The 15231-nt window shown below is 44.2% G+C and overlaps 1 protein-coding gene across 2 annotated transcripts in view; it reads right to left on the bottom strand.

The window, feature by feature from the left end:
* CYB5R4 (cytochrome b5 reductase 4) overlaps nt 1–14834 on the bottom strand; it is an 82288-nt gene extending 67454 nt beyond the window's left edge. The window contains exons 1-4 of one of the 2 annotated variants that reach the window (XM_074948051.1): nt 14711–14834; nt 11840–11993; nt 5225–5325; nt 1062–1146 (exon numbers count right to left, since the gene is read on the bottom strand). In XM_074948051.1, coding sequence (XP_074804152.1) covers nt 1062–1146; nt 5225–5325; nt 11840–11993; nt 14711–14788 — 418 coding nt within the window. In that variant the 5' untranslated portion in view covers nt 14789–14834. Of the gene's footprint in view, nt 1–1061; nt 1147–5224; nt 5326–11839; nt 11994–12218; nt 12425–14710 lie in introns of those variants that run through there. The other variant, XM_074948052.1, reaches the window with a different exon arrangement.
* Nucleotides 14835–15231: the final 397 nt, after the last annotated feature.

Raw genomic sequence — 15231 nt, 5'->3', positions numbered from 1 at the left:
TTAATGTAAGTGGTACTTCTGGAAAGATTATTCACGTAAGTGGCAGCAACTCATCTGTCACAGCTCAACTCCATTAGCTTGGAAGTTGGTTTTGTTTTGGGTTTTTTTGGTTCATTCATATATTCCAGCATTTAAGTACAAAATTCTACAGTGGAATTAGCTACATACAACATACATACAAAAATCAGTTTTACATAGTAACTCTGTCATTGTTTCCATACCACTTTTCTCATATTTACTACTCAAAAACAGTGCCTGCTGCTCAGCAATATTTTTTGGGGGTGGGGGCTATTACTAGCCACTTGATCATTACTAGAAGGCAAAAGGAATATAACTGACTTTGAAGCCTCTGTGAATCCACACCAGCACTTTTTAAGACAACTTATTTATCTCATCCAGTGATCCAGCAATGATCAGTTTTGGATTTCTGTAAGCAAGCATTTTTTAAGCAGAACAAATAGTGGTATCTCCAATATGTTTTTCCATATAAAAAGACCAAACAAGCCTCAAAGCTTGAATTAACTCCAAAAAGCACAGGTAGGGAAACACACTTTCTTGTGCACTACCACCTGAGTAGTTAGCTTATTCAACCTGCTTAATAAAACACAAAGTACATGTTAGGAAGTGTGATCCCATAATTGACACTTGGGCTTTAAACATTATCTAATGGAAATACCACATGAAAATGAGTTGAAGCTTTACAAACTGCTCTAGATTATGCAAAGGGAGTAACCCAGCAGAGCTGGCGCAGGATGTGGGGAAATCAAAAGTAGCATCTTGTGATAAAAAGAGAAGATGACCTATCTGAACTGCCTGCTTCCCAGTGACTGACAAACTGGAGCTAAACAGAGGGATACAAGGTATAGAAATCTATGTTTATAATATAGCTCCATCTTTAGCCAGATGGTTTTGGGAAAGTCTGAAATGGGTAACTAAATATTCTCCCTCACTTCAGAGGGACAACTCTCAAACAACCTGAGGATTTCAGGTGTCCCAGGACTTTCAAATAATCTAATTTTGCATGTATTTGATTTTAAAATATTCCATTTTATAAAATATACCTGTAGTAGCAGCAACAGGTTTGAGTGCCATTCTTCCAACAAGGCATTCCTTCAACATGGATTCATAATTGACCCAACGATGAACCTGCATGGAGGAAAAGAGTAGTTTTCATACACTTAAGAATATTTATAATTTTGACTGCGTGTGAGAAACTATACGGTGAGAAAATGAAGGTCAGTTTTTATTTTGGTGACTCAAAACACTTGTTAAATTTTGAGATGCTTCGTCAGGGGTGGCCAAACTATGGCCCACGGGCTACATCCAGTCCATCAGACATTTTAATCCTGCACTCAAGCTCTTGCCGAGGAGTGGGGTCTGGGGCTTGCCCTGCTCCACGCATGTCCTGGCTCTGCGCAGCTCCCAGAAGCAGCGGCATGTCCCCACTCCGGCTCCTATGTATAGGGGTAGCCAGGGGGCTCTGCAAGCTGCCCCTGCCCCAAGCGCTGCCCCTGCAGCTCCCATTGGCTGGGAACCTGACCGTGCCTCTGCATAGGAGCCGGAGGGGGGACATGCCGCTGCTTCCGGGAACTTCTTGAGGTAAGCGCCGCCCGGAGCCTGCACCCTGACCTCCTGCCCCAGCCCATATCCCCCTCCCACCCTTCAAACCCCTCAGTCCCAGCCCGGAGCAGCCTCCTGCACCCCTAGCCCCTTATCCCACCACACCCCAGAGCCCGCACCCCCAGCCAGAGCCCTCACACACACACACCCGCACCCCAACCCCCTGCCCCAGCCTGGAGCCCCCCCCCACACCCTCAACTCCTCATTCCTAGCCCCACTCCAGAGCCTGCACCCCCAGTTGGAGTCCTCTCCCACTCCCCAACCCCAATTTCGTGAGCATTCATGGGCCGCCATACGATTTCCATACTCAGATGGGGCCCTCAGACCAAAATGTTTGCCCACCTTGTGCTATATTCATCAACACAGGCAGAAACATCAGGGCTACAAAGGTATTAGTACATATCTAAGGACCTTTAATTAATCAGAGTTTGATTTTTTTAAACGTCCATTTTGCTTCATTGTCTTTTGTAGTGGAAGACAACTGGTCATCTTTCTTTCCTGGACCCTTGGAAAATGGGAGATACGGTAATTTGTACACTATATTTCATGCTGTGCAAGTATTTGGATTCAACAGTCTTTAAAGTTACTCTTGGATTCTTTGAATAGTTATTTACTGTAAATTTTTATTATGTTTACATGACCCAAGTCAGTGTGCTAGGTATTTTAAAGGACAAATAGGAAATATTGCCCCCACCCCAGAGAGCTAAAACTAGTTTAGAGGTGATGTATAAGAGTAACAAAGAACAGAAAAGAAGAAGAACAATAAGATCATACAGTTTAGGTATATACACACTATCACAGCTGAATTACAAGGTTATTTGCAGGGAAGAAAGGTAAGGAGCACGATACGGACCCTGGACTTCAGGAAAGCAGACTTCGACTCCCTCAGGGAGCGGATGGGTAGGATCCCCTGGGGGACTAACATGAAGGGGAAAGGAGTCCAGGAGAGCTGGCTGTATTTCAAGGAATCCCTGTTGAGGTTACAGGGACAAACCATCCCGATGAGTCGAAAGAATAGTAAATATGGCAGGCGACCAGCTTGGCTTAATGGTGAAATCCTAGCGGATCTTAAACATAAAAAAGAAGCTTACAAGAAGTGGAAGGTTGGACATATGACCAGGGAAGAGTATAAAAATATTGCTCGGGCATGTAGGAATGAAATCAGGAGGGCCAAATCGCACCTGGAGCTGCAGCTAGCAAGAGATGTCAAGAGTAACAAGAAGGGTTTCTTCAGGTATGTTGGCAACAAGAAGAAAGCCAAGGAAAGTGTGGGCCCCTTACTGAATGAGGGAGGCAACCTAGTGACAGAGGATGTGGAAAAAGCTAATGTGCTCAATGCTTTTTTTGCCTCTGTCTTCACTAACAAGGACAGCTCCCAGACTGCTGCGCTGGGCATCGCAACATGGGGAGTAGATGGCCAGCCCCCTGTGGAGAAAGAGGTGGTTAGGGACTATTTAGAAAAGCTGGACGTGCACAAGTCCATGGGGCCGGACGAGTTGCATCCGAGAGTGCTAAAGGAATTGGCGGATGTGATTGCAGAGCCCTTGGCCATTATCTTTGAAAACTCGTGGCGAACGGGGGAAGTCCCAGATGACTGGAAAAAGGCTAATGTAGTGCCAATCTTTAAAAAAGGGAAGAAGGAGGATCCTGGGAACTACAGGCCAGTCAGCCTCACCTCAGTCCCTGGAAAAATCAGGGAGCAGGTCCTCAAGGAATCAATCCTGAAGCACTTAGACAAGAGGAAAGTGATCAGGAACAGTCAGCATGGATTCACCAAGGGAAGGTCATGCCTGACTAATCTAAATCGCCTTCTATGATGAGATTATTGATTCTGTGGATGAAGGGAAAGCAGTGGATGTATTGTTTCTTGACTTTAGCAAAGCTTTTGACACGGTCTCCCACAGTATTCTTGTCAGCAAGTTAAAGAAGTATGGGCTGGATGAATGTACTATAAGGTGGGTAGAAAGTTGGCTAGATTGTCGGGCTCGACGGGTAGTGATCAATGGCTCCATGTCTAGCTGGCAGCCGGTGTCAAGTGGAGTGCCCCAGGGGTCAGTCCTGGGGCCGGTTTTGTTCAATATCTTCATAAATGATCTGGAGGATGGTGTGGATTGCACTCTCAGCAAATTTGCGGATGATACTAAACTGGGAGGAGTGGTAGATATGCTGGAGGGCAGAGATAGGATACAGAGGGACCTAGACAAATTGGAGGATTGGGCCAAAAGAAACCCGATGAGGTTCAATAAGGATAAGTGCAGGGTCCTGCACTTAGGACGGAAGAACCCAATGCACAGCTACAGACTAGGGACCGAATGGCTAGGCAGCAGTTCTGCAGAAAAGGACCTAGGGGTTACAGTGGACGAGAAGCTGGATATGAGTCAGCAGTGTGCCCTTGTTGCCAAGAAGGCCAATGGCATTTTGGGATGTATAAGTAGGGGCATAGCGAGCAGATCGAGGGACGTGATCGTTCCCCTCTATTCGACATTGGTGAGGCCTCATCTGGAGTACTGTGTCCAGTTTTGGGCCCCACACTACAAGAAGGATGTGGATAAATTGGAGAGAGTCCAGCGAAGGGCAACAAAAATGATTAGGGGTCTGGAACACATGACTTATGAGGAGAGGCTGAGGGAACTGGGATTGTTTAGTCTTCAGAAGAGAAGAATGAGGGGGGATTTGATAGCTGCTTTCAACTACCTGAGAGGTGGTTCCAGAGAGGATGGTTCTAGACTATTCTCAGTGGTAGAAGAGGACAGGACAAGGAGTAATGGTCTCAAGTTGCAGTGGGGGAGGTTTAGGTTGGATATTAGGAAAAACTTTTTCACTAGGAGGGTGGTGAAACACTGGAATGCGTTACCTAGGGAGGTGGTAGAATCTCCTTCCTTGGAAGTTTTTAAGGTCAGGCTTGACAAAGCCTTGGCTGGGATGATTTGATTGGGGATTGGTCCTGCTTTGAGCAGGGGGTTGGACTAGATGACCTCCTGAGGTCCCTTCCAACCCTGATATTCTATGATTTGACTCAACTGTTGTGGGCATCAGAGAAGCAGTTAATCTTAAGGAGTCCTATGAATGAAGAAAAGGCAGTGATTTATCAGACCAGAATTGGGACAGTTTCCATGATAAGGAGTAATACAAAAAAAAGGCATGGAAACCATTGTGGGACAATGGGACAAACAGTGCATCAAGACCAACACAGTGGGTGGAGAAGAGGAAATGGGGCATAACATGATAGAAGTCTAGTAGGGCTTTGAAATCAAGGACAAGAAGTTCAATGCAGTGGAAAAAGTGGGAACACAATTAGTCAGATCTACAAACCAGATAAATAGCAAGTTTCCTGCTACAAAAGGATTTGAGAAACTAAGGATTTTTAATTTTCATTAGTTCTTCAGAGCTTTAGCTATGAGAAATACTCAAACTCTATAGTCTAAAACACCCAAGTGGAAATGGGAGAATGGTCAGGCTTTACTGTATTGGAACCTAAATCCTGCACATGTTTTAATAACTTTTTTCCCCCTCCCCATGCACCGAATGCCTTAAACTCAGAAAATGTGCAGTTTTCAGAACACCTTGTAACAAAGTGAGTGTCATTTACTTCCAGTATTCTTACCTGATCAAAGAGATCTGTGCCATCTGTTCCTGCCGCTCGCATTAGCTCATCGTCACCACCAGGGTGATACTCCATATATGAAGTGACGTTATAAACAAGCCCTGCATCAAAGAATGGAGATATAAATCATAGCAAATAATTCGCTAATTAAAAATGTGTACTTTAAAATTAAAATTTGCTTTCTCCAAATAAGTTAGTATTTCAATGTTCTTCAGTCATGGGAAACAGCAGAGAGATCTTGGCGTAAAAAATATTATGAAATAATACTGCACTATACGTCAATCCTCAGTAATACAAAAACAAACAAGGAGAAAAATGTTAAAATGAAGCAGACTAGAAAATTCCATATCCCTACATGTCATACAACAGCTATTTTGTTTAATTAAATGAAGTAATATCAAGCAGCCTAAAATCCCAGTCCTGCAAAGACTTAAGCATGAGTTGTCCAAGTGAAATCAATGGGTCTACTCTCATGTTTAAGGTTAGTCAACTGCTCAAGTTTCGGCAGGATTAAGGTCTAAATTTTAAAATCAAGATACAACAGATGACTGATTTAAAAAAGTGACTAAATTTGTTCTGCGCCAAAAATATGCCTAACTTAGAAGAATGCTAGGAAGATACCTTTACACAAAATTTAACTTTTCTAAGCTTAAAAAAACCAAAACAAACTGACCTTCTTCATGCCCTCAGCAATATGACATCCTGTCCATTTTAAAGGATTTCTTCTTTTAAATCAGTGGTTCTCAAAAACTTTTATACTGGTGACCCGTTTCACATAGCAAACCTCAGTGTGAGACCTCCCCTTCCCCGCCCACATATATTTAAAACTCTTTTTTATATATTTAACACCATTATAAATGCTGGAGGCAAAGCAGGGTTTGGGGTGGAGGCCGATAGCTCGCGACCCCCCATGTAATAATCTCGCGACCTTCTGAGAGGTCCCAACCCCCAGTTTGAGAACCCCTGTTTTAAAATATCTCCCCACCCACCAATAATAAGAGATTCTCTCTGAACTGGCTTCTTTCTTTACATCTCCCACAGTTGCTATATATAAAAGCAAAATATTATGAAGTATTAAGTACACATGCCTATATTACTGGTTCCTAACTTAAATTACATTTCTTCTGCTGTGTGCAAATCAGTGTATGTTAAGGGGGAAAAAAAGCTCCCTCCCTCGAGTACCAACCATATTACTATTCACAGTGTTTAGTATTTTATACTTTGCTTTGTTTTTACTATCAATTTCTGTGACAATATGTCCAGAAGTCTGCAGACTGTGGACGCTTCTTGCCTAAAATAGATATAAAAAAAACAGAACGCTGCCTGTGGATAGTTTGATAAAATTGTAACTTCAATAAGATTAAGAAAACTGATATAAGTGAAATGGGTGAACAATGAAAATGCAGAACATATACCTTGATATTTGCAAGATTATAAAAGATGATTTTTCTGCTGGATTTGCTAACTACACCATCTAGTGTGCAGTAGTGAATACTGCATATGAGGAGGACATTTAGTCAGTGAAAACCCAGATTATTAGCACATTATTATTATGAGCTAGATGCAAAAGGAGCTCTTAAAGACTAACGTCATCACAGAGAAACTAAATGAATTCTTTGCTTCAGTCTTCACAACTGAAGATGTTAGGGAGATTCTCAAACCTGAGCCATCTTTTGTAGGTGACAAATCTGAGGAATTGTCACAGACTGAAGTGTCACTAGAGGTGGTTTTGGAATTAATTGAGAAACTTAACAGCAACAAGAAAAGGAGGACTTGTGACACCTTAGAGACTAACCAATTTATTTGAGCATAAGCTTTCATGAGCTACAGCTCACTTCATCGGATGCATTCAGTGGAAAATACGGTGGGGAGATTTATATACACAGAGAACATGAAACAATGGGTGTTACCATACACACTGTAACGGAAGTGATCAGGTAAGGTGAGCTATTGTTAACAGTAACAAGTCACCGGGACCAGATGGCATTCACCCAAGAGTTCTGAAAGAACTCGAATGTGAAACTGTGGAACTATTATCTATGGTTTGTAACCTGTCCTTCAAATCAGCTACTGTACCCAATGACTGGAAGATAGCTAATGTAACAGTCTCTTAGGTGCCACAAGTACTCCTGTTCTTTTTGCGGATACAGACTAACACGGCTGTTACTCTGAAACCAATATTTAAGAAGGGCTCTAGAGGTGATCCTGGCAATTACAGACCAGTAAGTCTAACCTCAGTACCAGGCAGATTAGTTGCAACAATAGTAAAGAATAAATTTGTCTGACACATACAACATAAATTGTTGCGCAAAAGTCAACATGGTTTCTGTAAAGGGAGATCATGTCTCACTAATCTATTATAGTTTTTTGAGGGGGTCAACACACATGTGGACAAGGGGGATCCAGTGGACATAGTGTACTTAGATTTCCAGAAAGCCTTTGACAAGGTCCCTCACCAATGGCTCTTATGTAAATTAAGTTGTCATGGGATAAGAGGGAAGATCCTTTCATGGATTGAGAACTGGTTAAAAGACAGGGAACAAAGGGTAGGAATAAATGGTAAACTTTCAGAATGGAGAGGGGTAACTAGCTGTGTGGTTAAAAGTTTACTATTTAACCAGTCCTAGGACCAATCCTATTCAACTTATTCATAAATGATCTGGAGAAAGGGGTAAACAGTGAGGTGGCAAAGTTTGCAGATGATACGAAACTGCTCAAGACAGTTATGACCAAAGCAGACTGTGAAGAACTTCAAAAAGATCTCACAAAACTAAGTGATTGGGCAACAAAATGGCAAATGAAATTTAATGTGGATAAATGTAAAGTAATGCACATTGGAAAAAATAACCCCAACTATACATACAATATGACCAGGGCTACTTTAGCTACAACTAATCAGGAGAAAGATCTTGGAGTTATTGTGGATAGTTCTCTGAAGACGTCCACGCACTGTGCAGTGGCAGTCAAAAAGCCAAACGGGATGTTAGGAATCATTAAAAAAGGGATAGAGAATAAGACGGAGAATATCTTATTGCCTTTATATAAATCCATGGTATGCCCCCATCTTGAATACTGCATACATCTCATCTCATCTCAAAAAAGATATACTGGCATCGGAAAAGGCTCAGAAAAGGGCAACTAAAATGATTCGGGTTTTGGAATGGGTCCCATATGAGGGGAGATTAAAGAGACTCGGACTTCTCAGCTTGAACAAGAGGAGACTAAGGGGATATGATAGAGGTAAATAAAATCATGAGTGGTGTGGAGAAAGTGAATAAGGAAAAGTTATTTACTTGTTCCTATAATATAAGAAGTAGGGGCCACCAATGAAATTAACGAGCAGCAGGTTTAAAACAAGTAAAAGGAAGTTCTTCTTCACTCAGCGCACAGTCAACCTGTGGAACTCCTTGCCTGAGGAGGTTGGGAAGGCTAGGACTATAACAGGGTTTAAAAGAGAACTGGATACATTCATGGAGGTTAAGTCCATTAATGGCTATTAGCCAGGATGGGTAAGGAATGGTGTCCCTAGCCTCTGTTTGTCAGAGGGTGGAGACGGATGGCAGGAGAGAGATCACTTGATCATTACCTGTTAGATTCACTCCCTCTGGGGCACCTGGCATTGACCACTGTTGGTAGACAGGATACTGGGCTGGATGGACCTTTGGTCTGACCCAGTATGGCCATTCTTATCCTGCTGCTACATTCAGTTTGACAGACTCACAAAGCCACCGCTCAGCCCCCAGTTTGACCCCCCCCCCATTCAATCTCATATCTGTCCGACCAGATTCTGCACTAAATCGCAGCCTTAGCCACGTGGACCTGGAAGTAATCAATCAGGCAGCAGTGGAGACAAACAAAACCAAACCACCAACCCAGCAAATATGTACTGCCTCGGGAGCTCAGGGCTTCAGCCACTGGGAGCGGGAGGCCTTGGGGCTTCTGACCCTCGGAAGCACTGTGGGGAGCACTGGGGCTCAGCGCTTCAGCCCCGCAGCTCCGTTCCTGGCTTCAGCCCCATGGGGGGCACTGGGGCTCAGGACTTTAGCTACAGGGGGGCCTGGTTTCAATCCCAGCGCTCCCCCTGTAGCTAAAGCCCTGAGCCCCAGCATCCCCCGCTGAAACCGGAAGCAGAGCCATGGGGAGCCCTGGTGCCCCCCACAAGGCTGAAACAGAGCTGGGAGGCTGAAGCCCCGAACCTCAGCAGCCCCCTGTGGGGCTGAAGCCATGAGCTGCGGCGCCGTCAGTGAGGGTGAAACTGGGAATGGAGCTGCAGGGCTGAAGCCCCAAGCCTCAGCACTCCCCCCAGGTCTGAAGTCCTGAGCCCTAGTGCTCCCGCGGAGCAGAAACCCTGATCCCCCAGCCCGGAGCCCCACCACCACCCCGAGGGTCAGAAGCCCCGATGCCCCCCACCCTGCAGCTGCAGCCCCAACATCCTCCCTCCCCACCTGTGGCTGAAGTTCATACCTCTTCTTCAGATTTACAGAACACTTCAGAGTTACAAACGACCTCCATTCCCAAGGTGTCCGTAACTCTGAAGTTCTACTGTAATAAGACCATTCCTGGAGGAATTTATTATCAAAAGTACATTTGATACAACACAGGACAATATAGCCTGAGTGTTTCAAGCAGTAAGGGTGTTTAAAAGTTTTAGAGTATTTAGGCTTGGGGATGAGGAGAGAGTCTGAAAAATGCAAAGGGAGATGTTTAGTTAAAAAAAAAGCCTTAGAGCATAAAGAATGGGTGGGATTGTAGGAGGAAATAAAGGCAGAGGTGTATGCAGAAGCAGTGTGATCGAGTTCTGTAAAAATGTGAACCTTAAAGAATGTTTTGGGAGAAGCGAAGCCAGAACGGGGAGAGACTGTCAGAACAGCAGGAAAGAAAGATTTTGCAGCTGTGTTTTGGATTGACTACAGGAAGAGGATCTTCTGGAAGAAGATTGAAATGCAAGATACCGTGGTAGTCAAGCTTTCTTTTGACTACACTACCACTATACTTTTGCAAGTATGTCCAAGATCAAGCATGTGGCAGTAAACTTCTGAATGGCATAAACTCCATTCAGAGAATATCAAAGCTACTCCTTAAAGAGTCAGAAAAAGTCGATATAGTGACAAAGCACTTTTTCTCCTCTTCTCAAGGAAGTAGTGCTTTACCCCAGGACAATTCCAACCTCTCCTAGCCCAGAAAGTAAGGGGCTATTTCTATGAAGGCACTGCTACCCCACATCACACTTATGTTAGATGAGTTTAGTCATTCTTTCTAGACCTCAATCTTCATAAACTGTCTGCAAACATATGCTTTGCCATTTTTGGAGGAAATTGGTTAGGAAAAGAAACACAAACAGCTACATGCTCAATATGCTATTCTCAGCTAACCATTGAGCTGCATACAAGCAACCAATATCCAAAAGAACACTGCTTATACCAAGAGCTTTGGTTTTCACAATACATTTATTTAAATTACTACAAAGAAAGATAGGGTGCTTTTACTGAATGTTTGGTCTCAGATTCAGTAGAAGTCATTTAAAAAAAAAATTCGCTGCCACAGACATCTGCTACAGCTAAATGTAAACAACTGTAATTTGCATTATTAAACTGAAGACCTAAGGATACAAACATGTGCTTACACACATGCTTACTTCTCCCTTTAAATTTTTTTAAATTTACATGATATTCTAAGACAATAATATTAAAAGTTATTACTAATGCTCCTTCATCTGTTGGTGTTTTTTGAACTCTGACAGGGTAAAGATTGTCTGCATGTCAGCATTTTGACTTTCATACTTTTGCCAACTTTTTTATATTGATCTTGCTGTTTCATATTGGTTTTAGTTTGATCCCATTTAAGAAACTGCATTCTGTCATTTTAATATACAAATATATGACAGGACTAAAATATGCTCAGCTCTGTGAGTGCTTTAGAGGGAAGCGAGAGTAGAGAAAAAGTTTTCCATATGGAACACCCACCAAGTGGGGTATGCAAAAGTATAGTGACAAACACTCCAACAGGGACCAGCTAACATAGACTGACCTTGGAATGGACATGGTCTCACCTCAACATGATGGCTGAGTTGAAAACAAGCACACACCAAGTCTCACTAAAAAGTTATAGCAAGGGAGTACCTGAACACACCCCGTCAAGAGCCAGGGAGGCTTTATAGTTTCATAAGCACAAAGCATTCTGATACTACTGTTCAAGCTGCACACCTCTTCCAAGAAGCTCAGCTACACACCATGCATTAGCTCCGTAAGAAGCAACTTCCAGGGTTCCCAATTTGCAAGTCACAGTTGACAACATGGGAATTTACCATGGCTGCAGTTCTTGTTTTGAAGGCCCCTTTCTAATGTCTTCTGTTTAGGATAAATCTATAATGGGGTTAGTGGGCAGAAGAGGAAATAAGGTAAATGGGTATCCCTGTAATTTGTGCACTAAAAATAAGATTTCACTCCTGGCTTAAACAATTCAACTTTTAACTTAAACAGAGCTATATCCACTTATGCCAAAAGTGGATTTGGCCTAAGTTGTAAAACAATGCCCAAACTACCACCTTATGAATGAGCAGAAATTACACACATACTGTCACACTGTTTATATGTATTTTTTGTATGAATAACCCACCTCTTATACATATCCAGCAATCATCTTTTTTACTGTGTTTTGCAAGCTCTTCTTCAGTCACTTCAATTAATCGTCCTTTCAGTCCCGTTAAGTCTTTTCCACTTTTAGTTAGTCGAATCCAATCCATAAGACTTCTGCCTGGTTTCAAAGGGACCTAAAAAGTAAAATGTAGGCTAACATTGTAAAATGCTAAAGGAAAAGTGAGACAAAGTTGGTGAGGTAATACCTTTTATTGGAAAAGTGCACATTCAAAAGACTACTTTGTTTTGTTTTACAAAGAGGGTATGGATAGAGTGAAGACACTCTTGTTTGTTTTCTTTGCTGCTATTGGGAACACCATGGACCAAAGAGAAACTACTTAGGACAGCTATCTACTCACTCAAGGCAAGTGGCATTCTCCACTCTCTCCTTGCCCTTCAACTGCCAACATGAGCACCCACTGGGAAGATATTTGTCCACAACAAACTGGACTTCAGACACCAAATCTTCACTGCAGTAGTGAAGAGTCACACCAGTTTCATTCTGCTGCTGGCTGGGAAGTCTATGAATAGCAAAAGAAACAGAGCTATTCACAGAAAGAAGGGAGTCAAGAATACAGTTTAGGGAGAGAGAGTATTACAAACACACACTTCACATCAATCAGATAGAAGAATCTCCACCAAACTGCGTAGCAGCTAAGAGGCTCAAGAAGAGATAGATACACCTATTCCTCCTCTATTCATGCACCCAGAGAAAACATCTTCAAGTTTACTGGTCATTGACTGACCAAAAAGAAAACCAAAAAGATGAAATTCGCAAGAAAGATCCAGGGACACCATCCTAGCAGGACCTTCCCTTTCCCAAAAGTTGGAGGTGCGGAAGGCATCTCACCTGGGCATTGATCTTTAATACCTTTAATACCAATCTGTGCCTAGCAGGTTTAAACCACTGATCTAATTTTCAAGCCCTACATATGGCAAAAGAGGTGAAAAAGCATGTGAAGGTACAGAAGAGAATATGGAGAAAAAGAGAGGACTGGAGAATATTGCATAAGAAATCAGAATTTAAAATTTGACATGGTCAAAATTTTCACACAGCAGATGCCTATAAGTTAAGCTCCTAAATAAATTGAGCCTTATTTTAAAAACGCTGCGCAAACCCTGCTCCTATTGAAGCCAACAGGAGCCAAGTGTCCTCAGGGCTTTTGAAAGCCAGGCCCAACTTATTTAGGAACCTAAACAGAAGAGCTTTATTGGATATAAACATCCTCATGTAGAGTTTGAGCTGCAAAATGTGACGTTAACATCAGCGGAAGAGTTATGCTTTATAAATACTGAGATAACCTAGAAAATCTAGCAAGGAAATGGTAAGGGTCTTCTTTCTCTAAAGACAAATATGAGTTATCTGGAACCATAAGGCTGTGCAGATACCTAACCTATGTAGCAATCTGGTCTTATCGCTACCACCCATGTCTTTCCTACCACTTTGCTATCATTAGAGTGTAACAAACTTGAAACAAAAATGCAACAAGCAAGCATAAGCTCCTAAGGACAGTGAATGCATGTTCTCAAATGTTCGTACAGCACCCAGCACAATGGTTCCACCAATACTTGCAAATTACATAAAATTAAAGAAGAAAAAAGCATTAATGCAACATTAAAGTAAAAAAAATAAATCAGGAAATCCCAGAAGATAATTTTATAGCATATACCTTGATAAATACTACATGTAAGTTTAGATTTAATAAATAAAACTAACAAAAATAATACATATAGGTTATGGTTAACACTGGAATTGCCATCAGACTGGCAATATATCTAGTCCTGCACTCTGACAGTCGCCAGTACCAGATGCTTCAAAGGAAAGTGCAAGAACCTTCACATGGGCAATTATAAAATAGTCAGCCCATAGGGCAAGTGTCCTCCTTAACTTCAGCCCTGAAACGCAAGGAGATAGACCCTTTAACCTTATAAAATTATTAAAAATACAACAGTGTAATTGTGGACTATCTTCATTATGTATAAGATGCCAAATCCTGCTATACTCATGGAATTGCTATCTTGTGGCAATGAGTCCCATAGACCAATTATACCACGTTTCACTAAGCAGAGGTTTTCCCTGCTGCACATCCATAACTGCCACTTTCCTTTTGACAGGTTTCAGAGTAGCAGCCGTGTTAGTCTGTATTCACAAACAGAAAAGGAGGACTTGTGGCACCTTAGAGACTAACCAATTTATTTGAGCAGAAGCTTTCGTGAGCTACAGCTCACTTCATCGGATGCATTCAGTGGAAAATACAGTGGGAATGCATCCGATGAAGCAAGCTGTAGCTCACGAAAGCTTCTGCTCAAATAAATTGGTTAGTCTCTAATGTGCCACAAGTCCTCCTTTTCTTTCTACTTTCCTTTTGGAAATCCGTGAGCTGTTCTTGCCAGTCCCTGACAGTAACGCTGCACGACAGCTCTGGCGTTTCGCATTTAGAGGAACTGATCCGCACCCCGCAGGCTTCCCCCACTCTACAGAAGTGAAGCGGGTGACCAGGCGAGAGGTGCCCGATCCCCAGGGGCTCGATGCGAGGACACAGCTGGATCTAAACACAAGGCAGGGCGGCAGCCCAGGCCCCCGGGGAGGGCGGGGGCAGCCCCCGCCTGCCCACTACTCCGGGCCAGGCTCGAGGGCACACAGCGTCCCGGCGCCGCTTGGCTGCTCCCTGCCCGGCTGCTGTGAGGCCCCCGCGGCGCTTCACCGGCCCCGGGCGGAACCGCGCGACACACGCCTCCGGCGGCGCTGCCCAAGCTCCGCAGCCGGGTCTGCGCAACGCCCCCTGCAGGCAGCGCCCCGCCACCGCCGGGAAAGACGAGGCCAGCCCCCCCTGCCAGCCCGGCCCCGTACCTTGCTGCGCCCCCCCGCCGCCGCCGCCCGCTGCTGGGAGCCGGACGCGGGGAAGGCCTGCGCTGGGACGTTCAGCATCCCGCTCCGCTCCGCGGCCGCCCAGCCGCCCTCACCCCCCGGGCCGCTTCCGCGCTCGGCCGGGCCGCGAGGGGACTGCGCAGGCGCGGGAGGCGGAGCCCACCCAGCAGCCGGGGGAGCGACCCCGCCTCCTTCTGGAGCCGCGCAAAACAAAGCCGCCAACTGGCCGCAGAGACGGGCCGGTGCTGACGTGCTGCGTCCCGCCCTCACCCCGCGAGACCTTCTCCTCCCCCGCCGGGCTGTGACGTGGGGCAAAACAACTTCCACGTTCCACCCTGCTGCGGTTGCTGCGTTGCGCCCCGCCCCCCCATTGGATTGTGCAGTGATGCGCCTTTCACCGTGGCATTGGGCCTTTCCGCGGGTTACTTTTTTGTCGGGACACCACTGAGTCAGGTGGCCCCGGCTCTCGTAACACAGCCCCGGGAATCGGCTAAAAGTGGCCA

This window comes from Natator depressus, chromosome 3 (genome assembly GCF_965152275.1).
Source record: "Natator depressus isolate rNatDep1 chromosome 3, rNatDep2.hap1, whole genome shotgun sequence".
Classification (NCBI taxonomy): Eukaryota; Metazoa; Chordata; order Testudines; family Cheloniidae; genus Natator; species Natator depressus.
The sequence above is the reverse complement of the archived record's forward strand: the minus strand, read 5'-3'. Positions and strand labels throughout refer to the sequence as shown.